This window comes from Bombina bombina, chromosome 4, assembly GCF_027579735.1.
Source record: "Bombina bombina isolate aBomBom1 chromosome 4, aBomBom1.pri, whole genome shotgun sequence".
In the NCBI taxonomy this organism is placed as follows: Eukaryota; Metazoa; Chordata; class Amphibia; order Anura; family Bombinatoridae; genus Bombina; species Bombina bombina.
The window spans coordinates 273,989,315-274,009,067 of record NC_069502.1 but is presented as its reverse complement, the minus strand read 5'-3'; the positions used below and the strand labels follow the sequence as shown (position 1 = coordinate 274,009,067).

At 41.9% G+C, this 19,753-nt stretch overlaps 1 protein-coding gene across 2 annotated transcripts in view; it reads left to right on the top strand.

Annotated features, from left to right (window-relative positions):
- SERPINE2 (serpin family E member 2) overlaps positions 1-19,753 on the top strand; it is a 212,129-nt gene that overhangs the window by 129,864 nt on the left and 62,512 nt on the right. For both annotated transcript variants that reach the window (XM_053709970.1, XM_053709969.1), the window contains exons 3-4: positions 4,726-4,953; positions 13,255-13,452. In XM_053709970.1, the coding sequence (XP_053565945.1) occupies positions 4,726-4,953; positions 13,255-13,452 (426 nt within the window). The remainder of the gene's footprint in view (positions 1-4,725; positions 4,954-13,254; positions 13,453-19,753) is intronic.

Sequence of the window (19,753 nt, the reverse complement as noted above, 5' to 3'; positions counted from 1 at the left end):
CCCGCATGATAAGAAGAATAAACCTAAGGGTCCTAATTTTTGTCCCTTTCGCTCGGACAAGTCCTAATGACAGCAGCCTGCCGCAAAGCCCGAACAGTCCAAGGGATCTTGGAAACCATCTCAGTCTTGGAATAAAGCCAAGCAGAGCAAGAAGCTTATTAAGACAAAATCGGCATGAAGAGGCGGCCCGCCAATCCGTCTCTGGATCTCATAGGGGGCAGACTATCTCTTTTTGCGGTGGCTTGGATGAAAGACGTGCAGGATCCTTGGGTTCTGGAGGTTATTGCCCAGGGTTACAGGATAGGTTTCAAAACTCACCCTCCCAGGGGCAGATTCCTCTTGTCAAATCTATCGTCAAGACCAGAGAAACGAGATGCCTTTCTAGCGTGCGTGAGGGATCTCTCCTCTCTAGGAGTAATTGTACCGGTACCTCTAGCAGAAAGAGGTCTAGGGTATTATTCAAACCTTTTCGTGGTCCCAAAGAAGGAGGGCACGTTTCGCCCGATTCTAGACCTAAAGTGCTTAAACAAGTTTCTGTCAGTCCCATCGGTCAAGATGGAGACGATAAGGTCTATTCTGCCCTTAGTTCAAGAGGGTCAGTTCATGACTACGATAAACTTGAAGGATGCTTACCTTCGTGTGCCAATACACAAGGATTACTTTAAGTTCCTAAGATTCGCTTTTCTGGACCAGCACTTCCAGTTTGTAGCTCTCCCCTTCGGTCTGGCTACTGCTCCAAGAGTCTTTACGAAGGTTCCTGGAGTGTTGTTTGCGGTGGCAAGGTCCAGAGGTATTGCAGTAGCACCTTATCACCTTATCTGCTGACATGACGTACAAATCTAGATTACTTTCCCTTCCATTTAAGGGAAAGGTTCATTTTGGTCCAGGCTTGGACTCTATCATATCCATGGTCACGGGGGACAAGGGTGCCTTTCTCCCGCATGATAAGAAGAATAAACCTAAGGGTCCTAATTTTCGTCCCTTTCGTCCGGACAAGTCCTAATGACAGTAGCCTTCCACAAAGCCTGAGCAGTCCAAGGGATCTTGGAAACCATCTCAGTCTTGGAATAAAGCCAAGCAGAGCAAGAAGCCTGTCAAGACAAAATTGGCATAAAGAGGCGGCCCTCCGATCCGTCTCTGGATCTCATAGGGGGCAGATTGTCTCTTTTTGCAGTGGCTTGGATGAAAGATGTGCAGGATCCTTGGGTTCTGGAGGTTATTGCCCAGGGTTACAGGATAGGTTTAAAAACTCACCCTCCCAGGGGTAGATTCCTCTTGTCAAATCTATCGTCAAGGTAAGAGAAACGAGATGCCTTTCTAGAGTGCGTGAGGGATCTCTCCTCTCTAGGAGTAATTGTACTGGTACCTCTAGCAGAAAGAGGTCTAGGGTACTATTCAAACCTTTTCGTGGTCCCAAAGAAGAAGGGCACGTTTCGCCCAATTCTAGACCTAAAGTGCTTAAACAAGTTTCTGTCAGTCCCATCTGTCAAGATGGAGACGATAAGGTCTATTCTGCCCTTAGTTCAAGAGGGTCAGTTCATGACTACGATAAACTTGAAGGATGCTTACCTTCATGTGCCAATACACAAGGATCACTTCAAGTTCCTAAGATTCGCTTTTCTGGACCAGCACTTCCAGTTTGTAGCTCTCCCCTTCGGTCTGGCTACTGCTCCAAGAGTCTTTACAAAGGTTCTGGGAGTGTTGTTTGCGGTGGCAAGGTCCAGAGGTATTGCAGTAGCACCTTATCTGGATGACATCCTGGTCCAGGCTTCATCCTGCCAGCTGGCAGAGGACCATTCGAGAGCTCTTCTTCGATCTCATGGATGGAAGATAAACTCAGGAAAGAGTTATCTGGTTCCCAGTACCAGAGTAGAGTTTCTGGGCACGATAATAGACTCCATATCCATGAAGATATTCCTGACAAACAAGAGACGTTGCGAAATTGCCTTCAGCTGTCTTGCTCTTCAGACCTCCTCAAGGCCATCTGTGGCCTGATATATGGAGGTGATTGGGCTCATGGTATCCAGTATAGATGTCATTCCATTCACCAGGTTCCATCTACAACCTTTTCAGTTCTGCATGCTGAGGCAATGGAACGGCGATCACTCGGATCTATCCCAACAGATTTCTCTGGACAACAGGTCAAGGGAATCCCTCTCTTGGTGGCTCCCAGGGGACATCCTTCCTGAGACCATCCTGGGAGATTGTAACTACGGATGCAAGCCTCTCAGGATGGGGAGCTGTTTGGGGTGCCAGGAAGGCACAGAGCAGGTGGAATCAGGAGGAGTTGCTTCTTCTGATTAATATCCTGGAACTTCGAGTGATCTTCAACGCTCTGAGGGCTTGGCCCCTCCTGGGTTCGTCTCAGTTCATCAGATTCCAGTCAGACAACATTACCTTGGTGGCTTACATCAACCATCAGGGGGGGAACAAGAAGCTCCCTAGCCATGAGGGAAGTATCTCCTAGTCTGGGTGGGCAGGGACCCACAACTGTTCGCTGTCAGCGATCCACATCCCGGATGTGGACATCTGGGAAGTGGATTTTCTCAGCAGACAATAGTTTCATCCGGGGGAATGGTCTCTTCACCCTGGAGTGTTTGTGGAGATTTGCAGCAGATGGGGGACGTCGGAGATAGATCTCACGGCATCCAGACTCAACTTCAAGCTACCCAGATATGGGTTGCGGTCCAAGGATCCCCAGGCAGAACTGATAGATGCCTTAGCAGTGCCTTGGGGATTCAACCTAGTCTTCATATTCCCACTGTACTAATTGCACCTTGAGTAGTGGCCCGCATCAAGCAGGAGCAAGCTTCAACTATTCTGATTGCTCCGTCGTGGCCGCGGAGGATGTGGTGTGGGGATGTCATTGTCTCCTCCATGGAGGTTGCCATGTTCCAGAGATCTGCTGGTAGAGGGCCCCTTTGTGCATCAAAATCTCGGAGGCTGACTGCGTGGAGATTGGACGCTTAGTCTTAGCCAGGAGAGGGTTTTCTGAGAGTGTGATGGATACTCTCATTCAAGCCAGGAAGCCGGTCACCCGACGCAACTAAGGTATATAAGGTATGGAGGACTTACTTACTCTGGTGTGAGACTCATGGATTTCCCTGGCATAAGGTCAGGGTATCCAGGATACTTTCCTTCCTCCAGGATGGTTTGGAGAAGGGACTTACCGCCAGTTCCTTAAAGGGACAAATTTCGGCTCTATCTGTGTTGTTGCACAAGAAGCTCACTGGGCTTCATGATATACAGTCCTTTGTTCAGGCTCTATCCAGGATCAAGCCTGTCTTCAGACATTCTGCTCCACCTTGGAGTTTGAATCTGGTTCTTAGGGTTTTGCAGAGGGCTCCGTTTGAGCCTATGCATTCTCTTGACATTAAAATTCTGTCTTGGAAGGTTCTTTTTCTATTGGCTATTGCTTCGGCAGGCAGAGTCTTTGAGTTAGCGGCCTTGCAATGTGAGCCTCCTTACCTGGTTTTTCATGCTGATAAGGCTGTCCTTCGCACTGGGTTGGGTTTTCTCTATAAGGTTGTGCCTGATTGCAACATTAATCAGGAGATTTTAGTTCCTTCTTTGTGTCTTAAACCTTTGTCTTCAAAGGAACGGTTACTTCATAACTTGGATGTGGTTCGAACTTTGAAATGTTACCTTAAGGCTACAAAGGATTTCAGACAGACTTCAGCATTGTTTGTTGTCTATTCTGGGAAGCACAAAGGACAGAAGGCTTCTTCTACTTCCTTATCTTTTTGGCTAAAGAGCATGATTTGCTTAACTTATGAGATAGTGGGACATAAGCCTCCTCAGAGGATTATGAACCACTCAACTAGAGCTGTGGTTTCTTCTTGGGCCTTCAAGAATGAGGCCTCTATGGAGCAGATTTGTAAGGCAGCTACCTGGTCCTCCTTACATACGTTTACAAAATTTTACAAATTTGATGTGTTTGCTTCGGTTGAAGCAGCTTTTGGGAGAAAGGTTTTGCAGGCTGTGGTGCCCTCAGAATAGGGTCCGCCTCCTTTTTACCCTCCTGTTTTCATTCAATGTCCTCTAGAGAGCTTGGGTATTTGTTTCCCACAAGTAATGAATGAAGCCGTGGACTCTTCTCGTATTAAGATGGAAAACATAAATGATGCTTACTTGATAATTTAATTTCCATCTGTACAAGGAGAGTCCACGGCTCGCGCCCAGTTCTCTGTTGGGTGGACCCAAATTGCTTTTGTTTTTCTTCTGGCACCATTTGTACCCTGATATTTCTCCTACTGTTCCTGCAGAATGACTGGGGGGATGAGGGGAGTAGGGGAGGTATTTAAGCCTTTGGCTGGGGTGTCTTTGCCTCCTCCTGATTGCCAGGTTCTGTATTCCCACAAGTAATGAATGAAGCTGTGGACTCTCCTCGTACAGATGGAAATGAAATGATCAGGTAAGCATAATTTATGTTTTCGTAGGAAAATATCTGTGCAGTCCTTTGCTTTAGAAAGCTGGTGCTAAACTAATGTTATATAATTCTGCACTATGTGCAGAATTATATAAAATTATTTGGTGGGTTTACTGGCCCTTTAATACATTTTTAAATCTACTAATTATTTAGTTGACACAATAAATAATGTTAGAAGTTGTAGAAGAGTGTAGCCTACCATTAGAATTGTCTTTGGTGGCTAAAACTGATTATTAAACTGCAAACATTATGCATATTTAAAGAAATATAAAAATTGGTATTTCTGTCTTTTTTAGAGGTTTATAAAGCACTAAAGAAGATAAATAAAGCAATAAACTCAAAGAAGAACAAGGATATTGTCACTTCGGCAAATGCTGTGTTTGTCAACAGTAAGTTCAAAATGGAGAACTCCTTTATCACCAGGAATAAAGAAGTATTTCACAGTGAAGTCAGAAGTGTTGACTTTGAGGATAAAAGTACAGCAGCTTCTACTATAAACCACTGGGTGAAAAATGAAACCAAGGGTGAGATATTTTTGCTTTTTACAAGTATGCATAATAAACTTTGTTTATTGGGAGGCTCATAGATTTAGGTTTTTCCTTTTCCCTCAGCAGCCAATAGTCAACATTTTCTTTGTTAACTTAAAGGGACATAATTGTAAACATCCGACAAGAAAATATCACCTAAAGATAGGAAGATATTTACCTCAAATATTCTTCAGTTTACAATAGTGAGTGCTCTGTGAACAGTTATCCTTCAGATGTTGTTATCTGCATGTTGGGAAAAAATAAATAAAAAAATAAAACGGCCAATCGGCTTCAGCAGTGCTGATGTTACACATTACTTTAATGTGATCTCATGAGATTTCACTGATTTCTAAGCCATTGAAGGCCACCTCTTATCTCAGTGCTTTTTGACAGTTAGACATTGCTAGTTGATGTGTGCAATATGGATTACATTGTGCTTACTCCCGTGGAGTTATTTATGAGTCAGCACTAATTAGCTAAAATGCAAGTCTGCCGAAAGAACAGAGATAAAAGGGCAGTCTGCAGAGGCTTAGATACAAGGTAATCACAGAGGTAAAAAGCATATTAATATAAGTGCTGTGGAATCTGTTGGCGCTCTACAAATAACCAATAATAATAATGTGTTGGTTATGCAAAACTGGGGAATGGGTTATAAAGGGATTATCTATCTTTTTAAACAATAAACATTTTCAAGTAGACTGTCCCTTTAAACTGAGGAGGAAAATTACATGACTGTACCTGCACATGCCAGATGCATGCTCCCTTACAAGTCCCAGGACTAGTATCCTGAATGGCTGCTTGAAGTCCCTTTACAATTGGATGTGCCTACTTTAAGTAAAATATCTTCCTTTCTACACAGAGATGTTCAGTTGATATTTCCTAGTCAGCTTTTTACAGCTGTGCTGTATCACTTTCAAGTGCTTCAACATTTGGCTATCACGTTCCTTCTAAAAGAACATTCTACTGAAGTAATTTCATATAAACATGTTAAAAAGTTTAGTTTTGCGGCTGCCTTAGAAATGTGAATGAAAACCAAAACAAACAAAGCAGTGTCAATCATGTACTTCTGCTAATGCTCATTGACTGATTGGTATAAATGATCATTATACATATCCAGTAAGCTTTAATAGGAAGCACAAAACTGATACTGCTGTTTTAATTTTAGTTCTGTTTAATTGCTGCTTTTTAATATGGATAATATGTGTATTAACCCTTGTTTGTTTTTTATTTACCTGTCAAAACTATATATATTTTTTCACAAACTTTTGGTTTCTCACTGAATTGAATTACATACTGCTTGTGCAATCATGGCACAAATGGTTGTAAAAGCTTCTCTGGGATCCCCTTTGTTCAGAAAAACAGACATATATGGCTTTGCCATTGCTTTTTGGTAATTAGAAGGCAGTAAAGGGATTAATTAGGTAGCTTGTAAGGTTAATTTCTCCAACATAGGTGTGTCCGGTCCACGGCGTCATCCTTACTTGTGGGATATTCTCTTCCCCAACAGGAAATGGCAAAGAGCCCAGCAAAGCTGGTCACATGATCCCTCCTAGGCTCCGCCTACCCCAGTCATTCTCTTTGCCGTTGTACAGGCAACATCTCCACGGAGATGGCTTAGAGTTTTTTAGTGTTTAACTGTAGTTTTTATTATTCAATCAAGAGTTTGTTATTTTAAAATAGTGCTGGTATGTACTATTTACTCAGAAACAGAAAAGAGATGAAGATTTCTGTTTGTATGAGGAAAATGATTTTAGCAACCGTTACTAAAATCCATGGCTGTTCCACACAGGACTGTTGAGAGGAATTAACTTCAGTTGGGGGAACAGTGAGCAGTCTCTTGCTGCTTGAGGTATGACACATTCTAACAAGACGATGTAATGCTGGAAGCTGTCATTTTCCCTATGGGATCCGGTAAGCCATGTTTATTAAGATAGTAAATAAGGGCTTCACAAGGGCTTATTAAGACTGTAGACTTTTTCTGGGCTAAATCGATTCATTATTAACACATATTTAGCCTTGAGGAATCATTTAATCTGGGTATTTTGATAAGATTATATCGGCAGGCACTGTTTTAGACACCTTATTCTTAGGGGCTTTCCCAAATCATAGGCAGAGCCTCATTTTCGCGCCGGTGTTGCGCACTTGTTTTTGAGAGGCATGACATGCAGTCGCATGTGTGAGGAGCTCTGATACATAGAAAAGACTTTCTGAAGGCGTCATTTGGTATCGTATTCCCCTTTGGGCTTGGTTGGGTCTCAGCAAAGCAGATACCAGGGACTGTAAAGGGGTTAAAGTTAAAAACGGCTCCGGTTCCGTTATTTTAAGGGTTAAAGCTTCCAAATTTGGTGTGCAATACTTTTTAGGCTTTAAGACACTGTGGTGAAATTTTGGTGAATTTTGAACAATTCCTTCATATTTTTTCGCAATTGCAGTAATAAAGTGTGTTCAGTTTAAAATTTAAAGTGACAGTAACGGTTTTATTTTAAAACGTTTTTTGTACTTTGTTATCAAGTTTATGCCTGTTTAACATGTCTGAACTACCAGATAGACTGTGTTCTGAATGTGGGGAAGCCAGAGTTCCTTCTCATTTAAATAAATGTGATTTATGTGACAATGACAATGATGCCCAAGATGATTCCTCAAGTGAGGGGAGTAAGCATGGTACTGCATCATTCCCTCCTTCGTCTACACGAGTCTTGCCCACTCAGGAGGCCCCTAGTACATCTAGCGCGCCAATACTCCTTACTATGCAACAATTAACGGCTGTAATGGATAATTCTGTCAAAAACATTTTAGCCAAAATGCACACTTATCAGCGTAAGCGCGACTGCTCTGTTTTAGATACTGAAGAGCATGACGATGCTGATAATAATGGTTCTGAAGGGCCCCTAAACCAGTCTGATGGGGCCAGGGAGGTTTTGTCTGAGGGAGAAATTACTGATTCAGGGAACATTTCTCAACAAGCTGAACCTGATGTGATTACGTTTAAATTTAAGTTGGAACATCTCCGCATTCTGCTTAAGGAGGTATTATCCACTCTGGATGATTGTGACAAGTTGGTCATCCCAGAGAAACTATGTAAAATGGACAAGTTCCTAGAGGTCCCGGGGCTCCCAGAAGCTTTTCCTATACCCAAGCGGGTGGCGGACATTGTAAATAAAGAATGGGAAAGGCCCGGTATTCCTTTCGTCCCTCCCCCCATATTTAAAAAATTGTTTCCTATGGTCGACCCCAGAAAGGACTTATGGCAGACAGTCCCCAAGGTCGAGGGAGCGGTTTCCACTTTAAACAAACGCACCACTATACCCATAGAAGATAGTTGTGCTTTCAAAGATCCTATGGATAAAAAATTAGAAGGTTTGCTTAAAAAGATGTTTGTTCAGCAGGGTTACCTTCTACAACCAATTTCATGCATTGTCCCTGTCGCTACAGCCGCGTGTTTCTGGTTCGATGAGCTGGTAAAGGCGGTCGATAGTGATTCTCCTCCTTATGAGGAGATTATGGACAGAATCAATGCTCTCAAATTGGCTAATTCTTTCACCCTAGACGCCACTTTGCAATTGGCCAGGTTAGCGGCTAAGAATTCTGGGTTTGCTATTGTGGCGCGCAGAGCGCTTTGGTTGAAATCTTGGTCAGCTAATGCGTCTTCCAAGAACAAGCTACTTAACATTCCTTTCAAGGGGAAAACGCTGTTTGGCCCTGACTTGAAAGAGATTATCTCTGATATCACTGGGGGTAAGGGCCACGCCCTTCCTCAGGATCGGCCTTTCAAGGCCAAAAATAAACCTATTTTCGTCCCTTTCGTAGAAACGGACCAGCCCAAAGTGCTACGTCCTCTAAGCAAGAGGGTAATACTTCTCAAGCCAAGCCAGCTTGGAGACCAATGCAAGGCTGGAACAAGGGAAAGCAGGCCAAGAAACCTGCCACTGCTACCAAGACAGCATGAAATGTTGGCCCCCGATCCGGGACCGGATCTGGTGGGGGGCAGACTCTCTCTCTTCGCTCAGGCTTGGGCAAGAGATGTTCTGGATCCTTGGGCGCTAGAAATAGTCTCCCAAGGTTATCTTCTGGAATTCAAGGGGCTTCCCCCAAGGGGGAGGTTCCACAGGTCTCAGTTGTCTTCAGACCACATAAAAAGACAGGCATTCTTACGTTGTGTAGAAGACCTGTTAAAAATGGGAGTGATTCATCCTGTTCCATTAGGAGAACAAGGGATGGGGTTCTACTCCAATCTGTTCATAGTTCCCAAAAAAGAGGGAACGTTCAGACCAATCTTAGATCTCAAGATCTTAAACAAGTTTCTCAAGGTTCCATCGTTCAAAATGGAAACCATTCGAACAATTCTTCCTTCCATCCAGGAAGGTCAATTCATGACCACGGTGGATTTAAAGGATGCGTATCTACATATTCCTATCCACAAGGAACATCATCGGTTCCTAAGGTTCGCATTCCTGGACAAGCATTACCAGTTCGTGGCGCTTCCTTTCGGATTAGCCACTGCTCCAAGGATTTTCACAAAGGTACTAGGGTCCCTTCTAGCTGTGCTAAGACCAAGGGGCATTGCTGTAGTACCTTACTTGGACGACATTCTGATTCAAGCGTCGTCCCTTCCTCAAGCAAAGGCTCACACGGACATCGTCCTGGCCTTTCTCAGATCTCACGGATGGAAAGTGAACGTGGAAAAGAGTTCTCTATCTCCGTCGACAAGGGTTCCCTTCTTGGGAACAATAATAGACTCCTTAGAAATGAGGATTTTTCTGACAGAGGCCAGAAAAACAAAACTTCTAGACTCTTGTCAGATACTTCATTCCGTTCCTCTTCCTTCCATAGCGCAGTGCATGGAAGTGATAGGTTTGATGGTAGCGGCAATGGACATAGTTCCTTTTGCGTGCATTCATCTAAGACCATTACAACTGTGCATGCTCAGTCAGTGGAATGGGGACTATACAAACTTGTCTCCGAGGATACAAGTAAATCAGAGGACCAGAGACTCACTCCGTTGGTGGCTGTCCCTGGACAACCTGTCACAAGGGATGACCTTCCGCAGACCAGAGTGGGTCATTGTCACGACCGACGCCAGTCTGATGGGCTGGGGCGCGGTCTGGGGATCCCTGAAAGCTCAGGGTCTTTGGTCTCGGGAAGAATCTCTTCTACCGATAAATATTCTGGAACTGAGAGCGATATTCAATGCTCTCAAGGCTTGGCCTCAGCTAGCGAGGGCCAAGTTCATACGGTTTCAATCAGACAACATGACAACTGTTGCGTACATCAACCATCAGGGGGGAACAAGGAGTTCCCTGGCGATGGAAGAAGTGACCAAAATCATTCTATGGGCGGAGTCTCACTCCTGCCACCTGTCTGCTATCCACATCCCAGGAGTGGAAAATTGGGAAGCGGATTTTCTGAGTCGTCAGACATTGCATCCGGGGGAGTGGGAACTCCATCCGGAAATCTTTGCCCAAGTCACTCAACTGTGGGGCATTCCAGACATGGATCTGATGGCCTCTCGTCAGAACTTCAAAGTTCCTTGCTACGGGTCCAGATCCAGTGATCCCAAGGCGGCTCTAGTGGATGCACTAGTAGCACCTTGGACCTTCAAACTAGCTTATGTATTTCCGCCGTTTCCTCTCATCCCCAGGCTGGTAGCCAGGATCAATCAGGAAAGGGCGTCGGTGATCTTGATAGCTCCTGCGTGGCCACGCAGGACTTGGTATGCAGATCTGGTGAATATGTCATCGGCTCCACCATGGAAGCTACCTTTGAGACGAGACCTTCTTGTTCAAGGTCCGTTCGAACATCCGAATCTGGTCTCACTCCAGCTGACTGCTTGGAGATTGAACGCTTGATCTTATCGAAGCGAGGGTTCTCAGATTCTGTTATCGATACTCTTGTTCAGGCCAGAAAGCCTGTAACTAGAAAGATTTACCACAAAATTTGGAAAAAATATATCTGTTGGTGTGAATCTAAAGGATTCCCTTGGGACAAGGTTAAGATTCCTAAGATTCTATCCTTCCTTCAAGAAGGATTGGAAAAAGGATTATCTGCAAGTTCCCTGAAGGGACAGATTTCTGCCTTGTCTGTGTTACTTCACAAAAAGCTGGCAGCTGTGCCAGATGTTCAAGCCTTTGTTCAGGCTCTGGTTAGAATCAAGCCTGTTTACAAACCTTTGACTCCTCCTTGGAGTCTCAACTTAGTTCTTTCAGTTCTTCAGGGGGTTCCGTTTGAACCCTTACATTCCGTTGATATTAAGTTATTATCTTGGAAAGTTTTGTTTTTGGTTGCAATTTCTTCTGCTAGAAGAGTTTCAGAATTATCTGCTCTGCAGTGTTCTCCTCCTTATCTGGTGTTCCATGCAGATAAGGTGGTTTTACGTACTAAACCTGGTTTTCTTCCAAAAGTTGTTTCTAACAAAAACATTAACCAGGAGATTATCGTACCTTCTCTGTGTCCGAAACCAGTTTCGAAGAAGGAACGTTTGTTGCACAATTTGGATGTTGTTCGCGCTCTAAAATTCTATTTAGATGCTACAAAGGATTTTAGACAAACATCTTCCTTGTTTGTTGTTTATTCCGGTAAAAGGAGAGGTCAAAAAGCAACTTCTACCTCTCTCTCTTTTTGGATTAAAAGCATCATCAGATTGGCTTACGAGACTGCCGGACGGCAGCCTCCCGAAAGAATCACAGCTCATTCCACTAGGGCTGTGGCTTCCACATGGGCCTTCAAGAACGAGGCTTCTGTTGATCAGATATGTAGGGCAGCGACTTGGTCTTCACTGCACACTTTTACCAAATTTTACAAGTTTGATACTTTTGCTTCTTCTGAGGCTATTTTTGGGAGAAAGGTTTTGCAAGCCGTGGTGCCTTCCATCTAGGTGACCTGATTTGCTCCCTCCCATCATCCGTGTCCTAAAGCTTTGGTATTGGTTCCCACAAGTAAGGATGACGCCGTGGACCGGACACACCTATGTTGGAGAAAACAGAATTTATGTTTACCTGATAAATTACTTTCTCCAACGGTGTGTCCGGTCCACGGCCCGCCCTGGTTTTTTAATCAGGTCTGATAATTTATTTTCTTTAACTACAGTCACCACGGTATCATATGGTTTCTCCTATGCAAATATTCCTCCTTAACGTCGGTCGAATGACTGGGGTAGGCGGAGCCTAGGAGGGATCATGTGACCAGCTTTGCTGGGCTCTTTGCCATTTCCTGTTGGGGAAGAGAATATCCCACAAGTAAGGATGACGCCGTGGACCGGACACACCGTTGGAGAAAGTAATTTATCAGGTAAACATAAATTCTGTTTTTAGCTTTAGTGTAGAGATTACCCTCCCACCTGACACTTCCCACCCCCTCATCCTTTCCAAACAGCTCTCTTCCCTCCTTTAGCCCCCTCTGGTCACCCCCATATTAAGTACTGGCAGTCTGCCAATATAATTATTTTTTTTATTTCCTGCCGGTTAGGATACCCCCTTACCCTGCAACATCCCTGATCCCTCCCAAACAAATCTTACCCTCCCCCTCTATCGCCACCATTTTAGTTACTGTGTGCCAGTATCAATTAAAAAACTTTTTTTTTCTGTAGTGTAGTTGTCATGTATATGTATGTAGTTGTCGTGTATCTCACAAAAGTGAGTACACCCCTCACATTTTTGTAAATATTTTATTATATCTTTTCATGGGACAACACTGAAGAAATTACACTTTGCTACAATGTAAAGTAGTAAATGTACAGCCTATATAACAGTGTAAATTTGCTGTCCCCTCAAAATAACGCAACACACAGCCATTAATGTCTAAACCGTTGGCAACAAAAGTGAGTACACTCCTAAGTCTAAATGTCCAAATTGGGCCCAAATTGTCAATATTTTGTTTGGCCACCATTATTTTCCAGCACTGCCTTAACCCTCTTGGGCATGGAGTTAACCAGAGCTTTACAGGTTGCCACTGGAGTCCTCTTTCACTCCTCCATGACGACATCACAAAGCTGGTGGATGTTAGAGACCTTGCGCTTTGCCACCTTCCGTTTGAGGATGCCCCACAGATGCTCAATAGGGTTTAGGTCTGGAGACATGCTTGGCCAGTCCATCACCTTTGCCCTCAGCTTCTTTAGCAAGGCAGTGGTCATCCTGGAGGTGTGTTTGGTGAAACACTCTGGAGCTGTAACAAAGTGTGCTTTTCTTCTCTTATTTAAGATACAACATTGATAAAGTTTGCTATGTGGAACCTAATAGCTTGCATAATCCAAACCATCTTTTAAATGTAATAATCTTACTTTTTAAATACTTCTATGTCTTGTAGGAATGATTGAGGAGCTGATAACAACAGAGCTATTGGACAGCTCCATGACGAGGCTTCTTCTAGTAAATGCACTTTATTTCAAAGGGCTGTGGAAATCTCGCTTTCAGCCAGAAAACACAAAGAAACGGACCTTCCATGGACCAGATGGCAAAGATTATCAAGTGCCCATGCTGGCACAACTATCCTTGTTCCGAAGTGGTAATTAGTTATCTTTTTTCATAAAACACAAACCTTAAGTTAAAACTAGGGATATGTGAGTATTTAATAATATTAGTTTAAATAAACACATGTGACCAAGCTTTGTCTGTTCACATATACATTGGAATATTTAGACAACATTTTAACATTTATATTATGTGTGGCTGATTTACATAATTCAGCCATTGACTGCAGAGCGTCTCAGTGTGTCAGCTGAAGCTGCAGGTTGGCGATATGATAAATGATGTATTTGTAAAGTTGCATAACCAGATGGGTGGGTGCAGAGGGACATTTCTTTTTTATTTTCCTGAAATCTTTTTCATGGATGATAATGAGTTATTAGTGAAAAATAATCAACTCTGTTGATATAGAGCCTGAGTACAGTATATCTTAGATATTTGTCAAGGACACACCAGGCAGTAAAATAAATACAAATAGAGTATAAAACAATTTTTTATATTTGGTTTTCTTCTGCTTTAGATTTATAGTTAATTTGGTACAAATATAATCAGTATTAGCATGCCGACTGATAGGCTACATATAATATGTATAATGATGGCAAATGACTGTACTAAGTCTCCAGAGTAGGCTTACCATGCCCATCAATATACTGAAAAAGTAAAGTATCCTGCTGCTTGAATTTTTTTTCACATCAAGTGCAGGGTCCAACAAATTAAAGCGTTTCTAGCACAAACCTAGCCCTTATTCATGTCTGACTTGCCACTAACAAAATTGTGTTTAAAGAGTGTATTTTATATGCCAAAAAAGATACAACTGTATACTGCCACCTAGTGGTTATAGTTAGTATTTACCAACAAGTGCATAAATAAAAATTCTCTATCACTGGTTTTCAAACCTGTCCTTAAAGGTACATGAAACCCCAAATTTTTCTTTCATGATTTAGATAGTGAATACAATTGTAAACAACTTTCTAATTTACTTCTATTATCTAATCTGTTTCATTCTCTTGGTATCATTTGTTGAAGGAGCAGCAATGCACTACTAGTTTCTAACTGAACACATGGGTGAGCCAATCACATTCAATATATTTATGCAGTCACCAATCAACAGCTAGAACCTAGTTTCTCTGCTGCTCATGAACTTGCCTAGATAAACCTTTCAGCAAATGATAACAAGAGAAGGAAGCAAATTAAATAATAGAAGTAAATTGGAAAGTTGTTTAAAATTGTATTCTCTATCTGAATCATGAAAGAAAAATTTTGGGTTTCATGTCCCTTTAAGCCTCCCTAACAGGCCACATTTTGAGGATATCTGAACTGGAGCACAGGTGAAATAATCATCTGATAAGTAAACAGTTATTTTACCTGCTCTCATCCAAAGTAATCCTGAAAACCTGGCCTGTTGGGGAGGCCTGAGGACAGGTTTGAAAACCAGTGCTCCTTAAATTGAGAATGTGATTGGACAGTTTTGCAATTTTGTGAATATAAAGTCTATATTCACAAAATTGCAAAACTGTCCAATCACATTCTCGATTTAAGCCTCTAGGGGTCATAGTATACAATTAATTTATCCAATATGTCTCCCTTTTATTAAAAAGAGCATCCCCATTTCCACCTGTCCTATGGATTTTAACTTGTTTAACTATCTGAAAATAAACTTGGTTTACATTGTGTCTGGCTTGCAAAAAATGTGATGAAACTGGGGCCTCAAGATTTTTACATCTAATATTAGATTTATGTTCTGAAATTCTTTCACTGGCCTCTCTTGATGTTTTACAATGTAAATGGAGGGTACTTCAGGGTTAGCTGTTTGCAAATTCAGTGACACCGGCTTGCTGTGACTAATCCGCCATTAGTATTTGCATCTTTTTATGTGAGAGTACTGGCTAGCTTCTGATGCTATTTTCTCTGAGCAGATATTAGAGCTACACAATCAGTTCTGCTCACTTTAACTCCTTGTGGTGAAGCAAAACTTAGATGATCTTCACCCATTGGAGAGGCTAAAGTTTGAAGCAGTGTTGTGATATGCTCATTGCTTTCTCTCACATTGACTTGGGACCGAGAAGTCCTTCACAATCTAATCCTGGCTCACATTGGTGTGTGGTTTACAATTTTGAGAACCATAAGGAACTAAAGAGGGTAATACGCTTGTAATTATTTTCCCTTCCAATCTATCATCATCTGAGGTGTTTATTGGCACATCAGCACAATTGTACTAGCCTTATGCCAGCTATACTATTATTATGAGTGCTCATATTCCTTTTGTACTTCTCCCTGTTTTGCATTTCATTTCTTTTCAAATATATTTAAAGCAAGAAACTATATGGTGTTAGTGGAGCAGCTGGATACTTCAGAATGATTGGTGATTATGATTAATGGTCGTTCTGCTAGTTCTCCTGCAGATCTTTTCCTACATGAATAGTTATGCATCGTTATTTGGCTACTTCTTTTGAGGAGAGATACCCTGGATTTATTGTGTATTTTCTTCCCTTGCATATCCATCTGCTGCATAACATCATAGTAAAATACTAAGTGACATTTTGAGGAACAAAGTTTCAACATTCCTTAGATTTACAAATTGTGACACAAGATATAGAAATCTGTTAAAAGATACATTTTGTAACAGAGGCAACTACTGCATATAGTATATATATAGTGAGCAAATCTTTCATTATCTCCTTTTTTGGGCATCCTGGTGTTAGAATTTAGGTTGCAGCAATTATATTTTTCCTAGAAACTAGACAATATACAAGTAATACATGAAGGGAAATATGTATCCAAAATTAATCTAAACTTCCAGTGACTGAACAAAGATTGAACTGATCAGCAATTCTGTTTTAACTGGGTCAGTTCATCATGTCTATATATATATATATATATATATATATATATCACCAATTTTGCTTTGTTCTTTTGATATTCTTAGTTGAAAGCTAAACCTAGGAGGTTCATATGCTAATTTCTTAGACCTTGAAGACTGCCTCTAATCTGAATACATTTTGACCACTAGAGAGCATTAGTTCATGTGTTTCATATAGATGAAATTGAGCTCATGCACGTAAAGTGACCTAGGAGTGAGCACTGATTGGCTAAACTGCATGTCTGTCAAAAGAACTGAAATAAGGGGGCAGTCAGCAGAATCTTAGATACAAGATAATTACAGAGGTAAAACGTGTATTATTATAACTGTGTTGGTTATGCAAAACTGGGGAATGGGTAATAAAGAGATTATCTTTCTTTTTAAACAACAAAAATTCTGGTGTTGACTGTCCCTTTAAAAACTTTTTATGGAAAATGGTTGACAACATAGACTGGACCTAGATTTTTTTTTATTTTATTTTTTAGAAATATGGAGTATTGGGCAGTATATGAAGGGATATGGGATGAAGTGAGACACATTGATAAAATGGAAAAAAGGATTCAATGGAGATAAAGCAAAAACAAAAAATTGCATGCAACTGTAATTTAAAAAAATGCTTACGTTAAAGTTTTTTTTTTATTTTGAAGCTAGCAAGTGTAACTGGGCTGTAAGACTTGATTACTCAGTGATTAATGAGCAGATCTCACAGTGCTTTATTTGTGAACGTAACATGCATCTCAAGCATAAAACATGGACAAGGAAACAAAAAATACTTTTGTGTCTTTGAACAGAAGAGTGAGTTTGAAGCCAACATGAGATCCTGAGGGGATCTCTGAATACCATGGGGCCGAATTTATCAAGTGTCTGGCTGACATGATCCGCCAGATATCGATAAATGCCAACAGCCCCCTGAAGATTTGCGGCCAATCGACTGCTAGCAGGGGGTGTCAATCAACCCGATCGTATGAGATTGGGCGGATTGATGTCCGCAGCTTCAGATGCAGTGGACGAGTCGCTGCTTCTTAACTCCCGTTTCCGGCAAGCCTGAAGGCTCACGTGGAAACAGCTGCATATAGCTGCATTCAGGGGTTAGTAAATTGGCCCCCATGCCTTGATTGCAAACAGAGGGGGGCTATGTGAGTAGTGGGAGGAGAAGAGTGGAACACAAACTGATATTTGCAGATATTAGAAAGCATATGATTTATAGAGGGAACAAAACGTACACTCTTATACAGGTACAAATTCCTAATCTGGAATTCCAAAATCCAAACTTATTCTAAAATCCAAACTTTTTCACTTATATTGTTTAAAAAAATAAAAAAAAATACTAGTTTCCCTGCCTGTAAGTCACAATCGAATTAAAAATGATATAAAACTACATTTCTTTTGCAAGATGTACCGAGTCCACGGATTCATCCTAACTTGTGGGATATTGTCCTTCCTGACAGGAAGTAGCAAAGAGAGCACCACAGCAGAGCTGTCTATATAGCTCCCCCCTTAACTCCATCCCCCAGTCATTCTCTTTGCTGGCTCTAAGCAGGAAGGGTAAAGAGAAGAGGTGTTAAACTGTTAGTTTTATTTTATCTTCAATCAAGTGTTTGTTATTTTTAAATGGTACCGGTGTTGTACTATTTACTCTCAGGCAGGACATAGATGAAGATTTCTGCCTGGAGGATGATGATCTTAGCATTTGTAACTAAGGTCCACTGCTGTTCCCACATGAGCTAAGGAGTACAGGAGAACTTCAGTGTGAGGAACGGTTTCTTGCTATACAGCAATGAGGTATGTTCAGTCATATTTTCTGCAGAGACTGTGTTAACTCAGAAAGGCTGACAGTGTCCCCATTAGGGGAAGGGTAAGCAGTAATCCTAGTGTTATCAGAGGTTTTTACTAGCTTGCATAAAGGGTTAATTTTTTGTGGGCACTCAGTTTGTTATGTGAATTTGGGACAAACGTTTTTGTGTCTGGGCATTTGCTTGAGGGTTCTTTGGGGTTGTTTATAACCCACATGGCTTTCAGGCAGGGTTTATTAGTTTTGTGTAGGCCCCAGCAACATTGAGTGAGGTGGGCGGGGCCTATTTACAAGCAGCAAGCAACTTCTCCTGAGGTCCTGATAGTCTTCTGAGGGACTAATTGAAGCTTTAAACCCCATATTATCGCTTCCTAAGGGCAGGTAGGGCCACAACAGAGCTGTGGCAAGGTGCTTTAGGGGGTTTTAACCGGTTTTAGACAATTATCAATCCGGTGTTTTCATTTGGGGGTCTATTGCTTTTTTACTTGTGGTGCAATCCTTCTAAAGCTTAGTGGGTATACTGTTAAAATTTCGGAATTTTTGAAGCAATTTTAACCTGTTTTGCAGTTTGTGTATGCCTTTTTTCTCTTAAAGGTACAGTACCGTTTTTGCAAATTGTGTTTTTTTCATTAAATAAAGTGTTTTCCAAGCTTGCTTGCTTCATTACTAGCCTGTTAAACATGTCTTACACTGAGGAAACTCATTGTTCAATTTGTTTAGAAGCCATTGTGGAACCCCCTCTAAGAATGTGTCCCAATTGTACTGATATGTCTATAAATTGCAAACAGCATATTTTGACTTATAAGAATTTGGCATTAAATGATTCTCAGACAGAAGGAAATCAGGTTTCGCCATCTAGTTCTCCGCAAGTGTCACAACCAGTTACGCCCGCACAAGCGACGCCAAGTACTTCTAGTGCGTCTTATTCTTTCACCTTGCAAGATATGGCTTCAGTTATGAATACTACTCTCACATCAGCTATGGGGCACACCAGAATTGGATCTGATGGCATCTCGTCAGAACGCCAAACTTCCTCATTACGGATCCAGGTCAAGGGATCCTCAGGCAGTACTGATAGATGCTCTAGCAGTACCCTGGTCGTTCAACCTGGCTTATGTGTTTCCACCATTCCCTCTCCTTCCACGTCTGATTGCCAGAATCAAACAGGAGAGAGCTTTGGTGATTTTGATAGCGCCTGCGTGGCCACGCAGGACTTGGTATGCAGACCTGGTGGATATGTCATCTCTGCCACCATGGACTCTGCCACTGAGACGGGACCCTTTTAGTTCAAGGTCCATTCAAGCATCCAAATCTAATTTCTCTGCAACTGACTGATTGGAGATTGAACGCTTGATTTTATCAAAGCAGGGTTTCTCTGAGTCGGTCATAGATACCTTGATTCAGGCTCAAAAGCCTGTCACCAGGAAGATCTATCATAAGATATGGCGTAAATATATTTTTTGGTGCGAATCCAAAGGCTACTCATGGAGTAAGATCAGGATTCCTAGGATTTTATCTTTTCTCCAAGAAGGATTGGAGAAAGGATTGTCCGCTAGTTCCTTAAAGAGACAGATATCTGCTTTGTCTATTCTGTTGCACAAGCATCTGGCAGATGTCCCAGACATTCAGGTTTTTTGTCAGGCTTTAGTTAGAATTAAGCCTGTGTTTAAACCTGTTGCTCCGCCATGG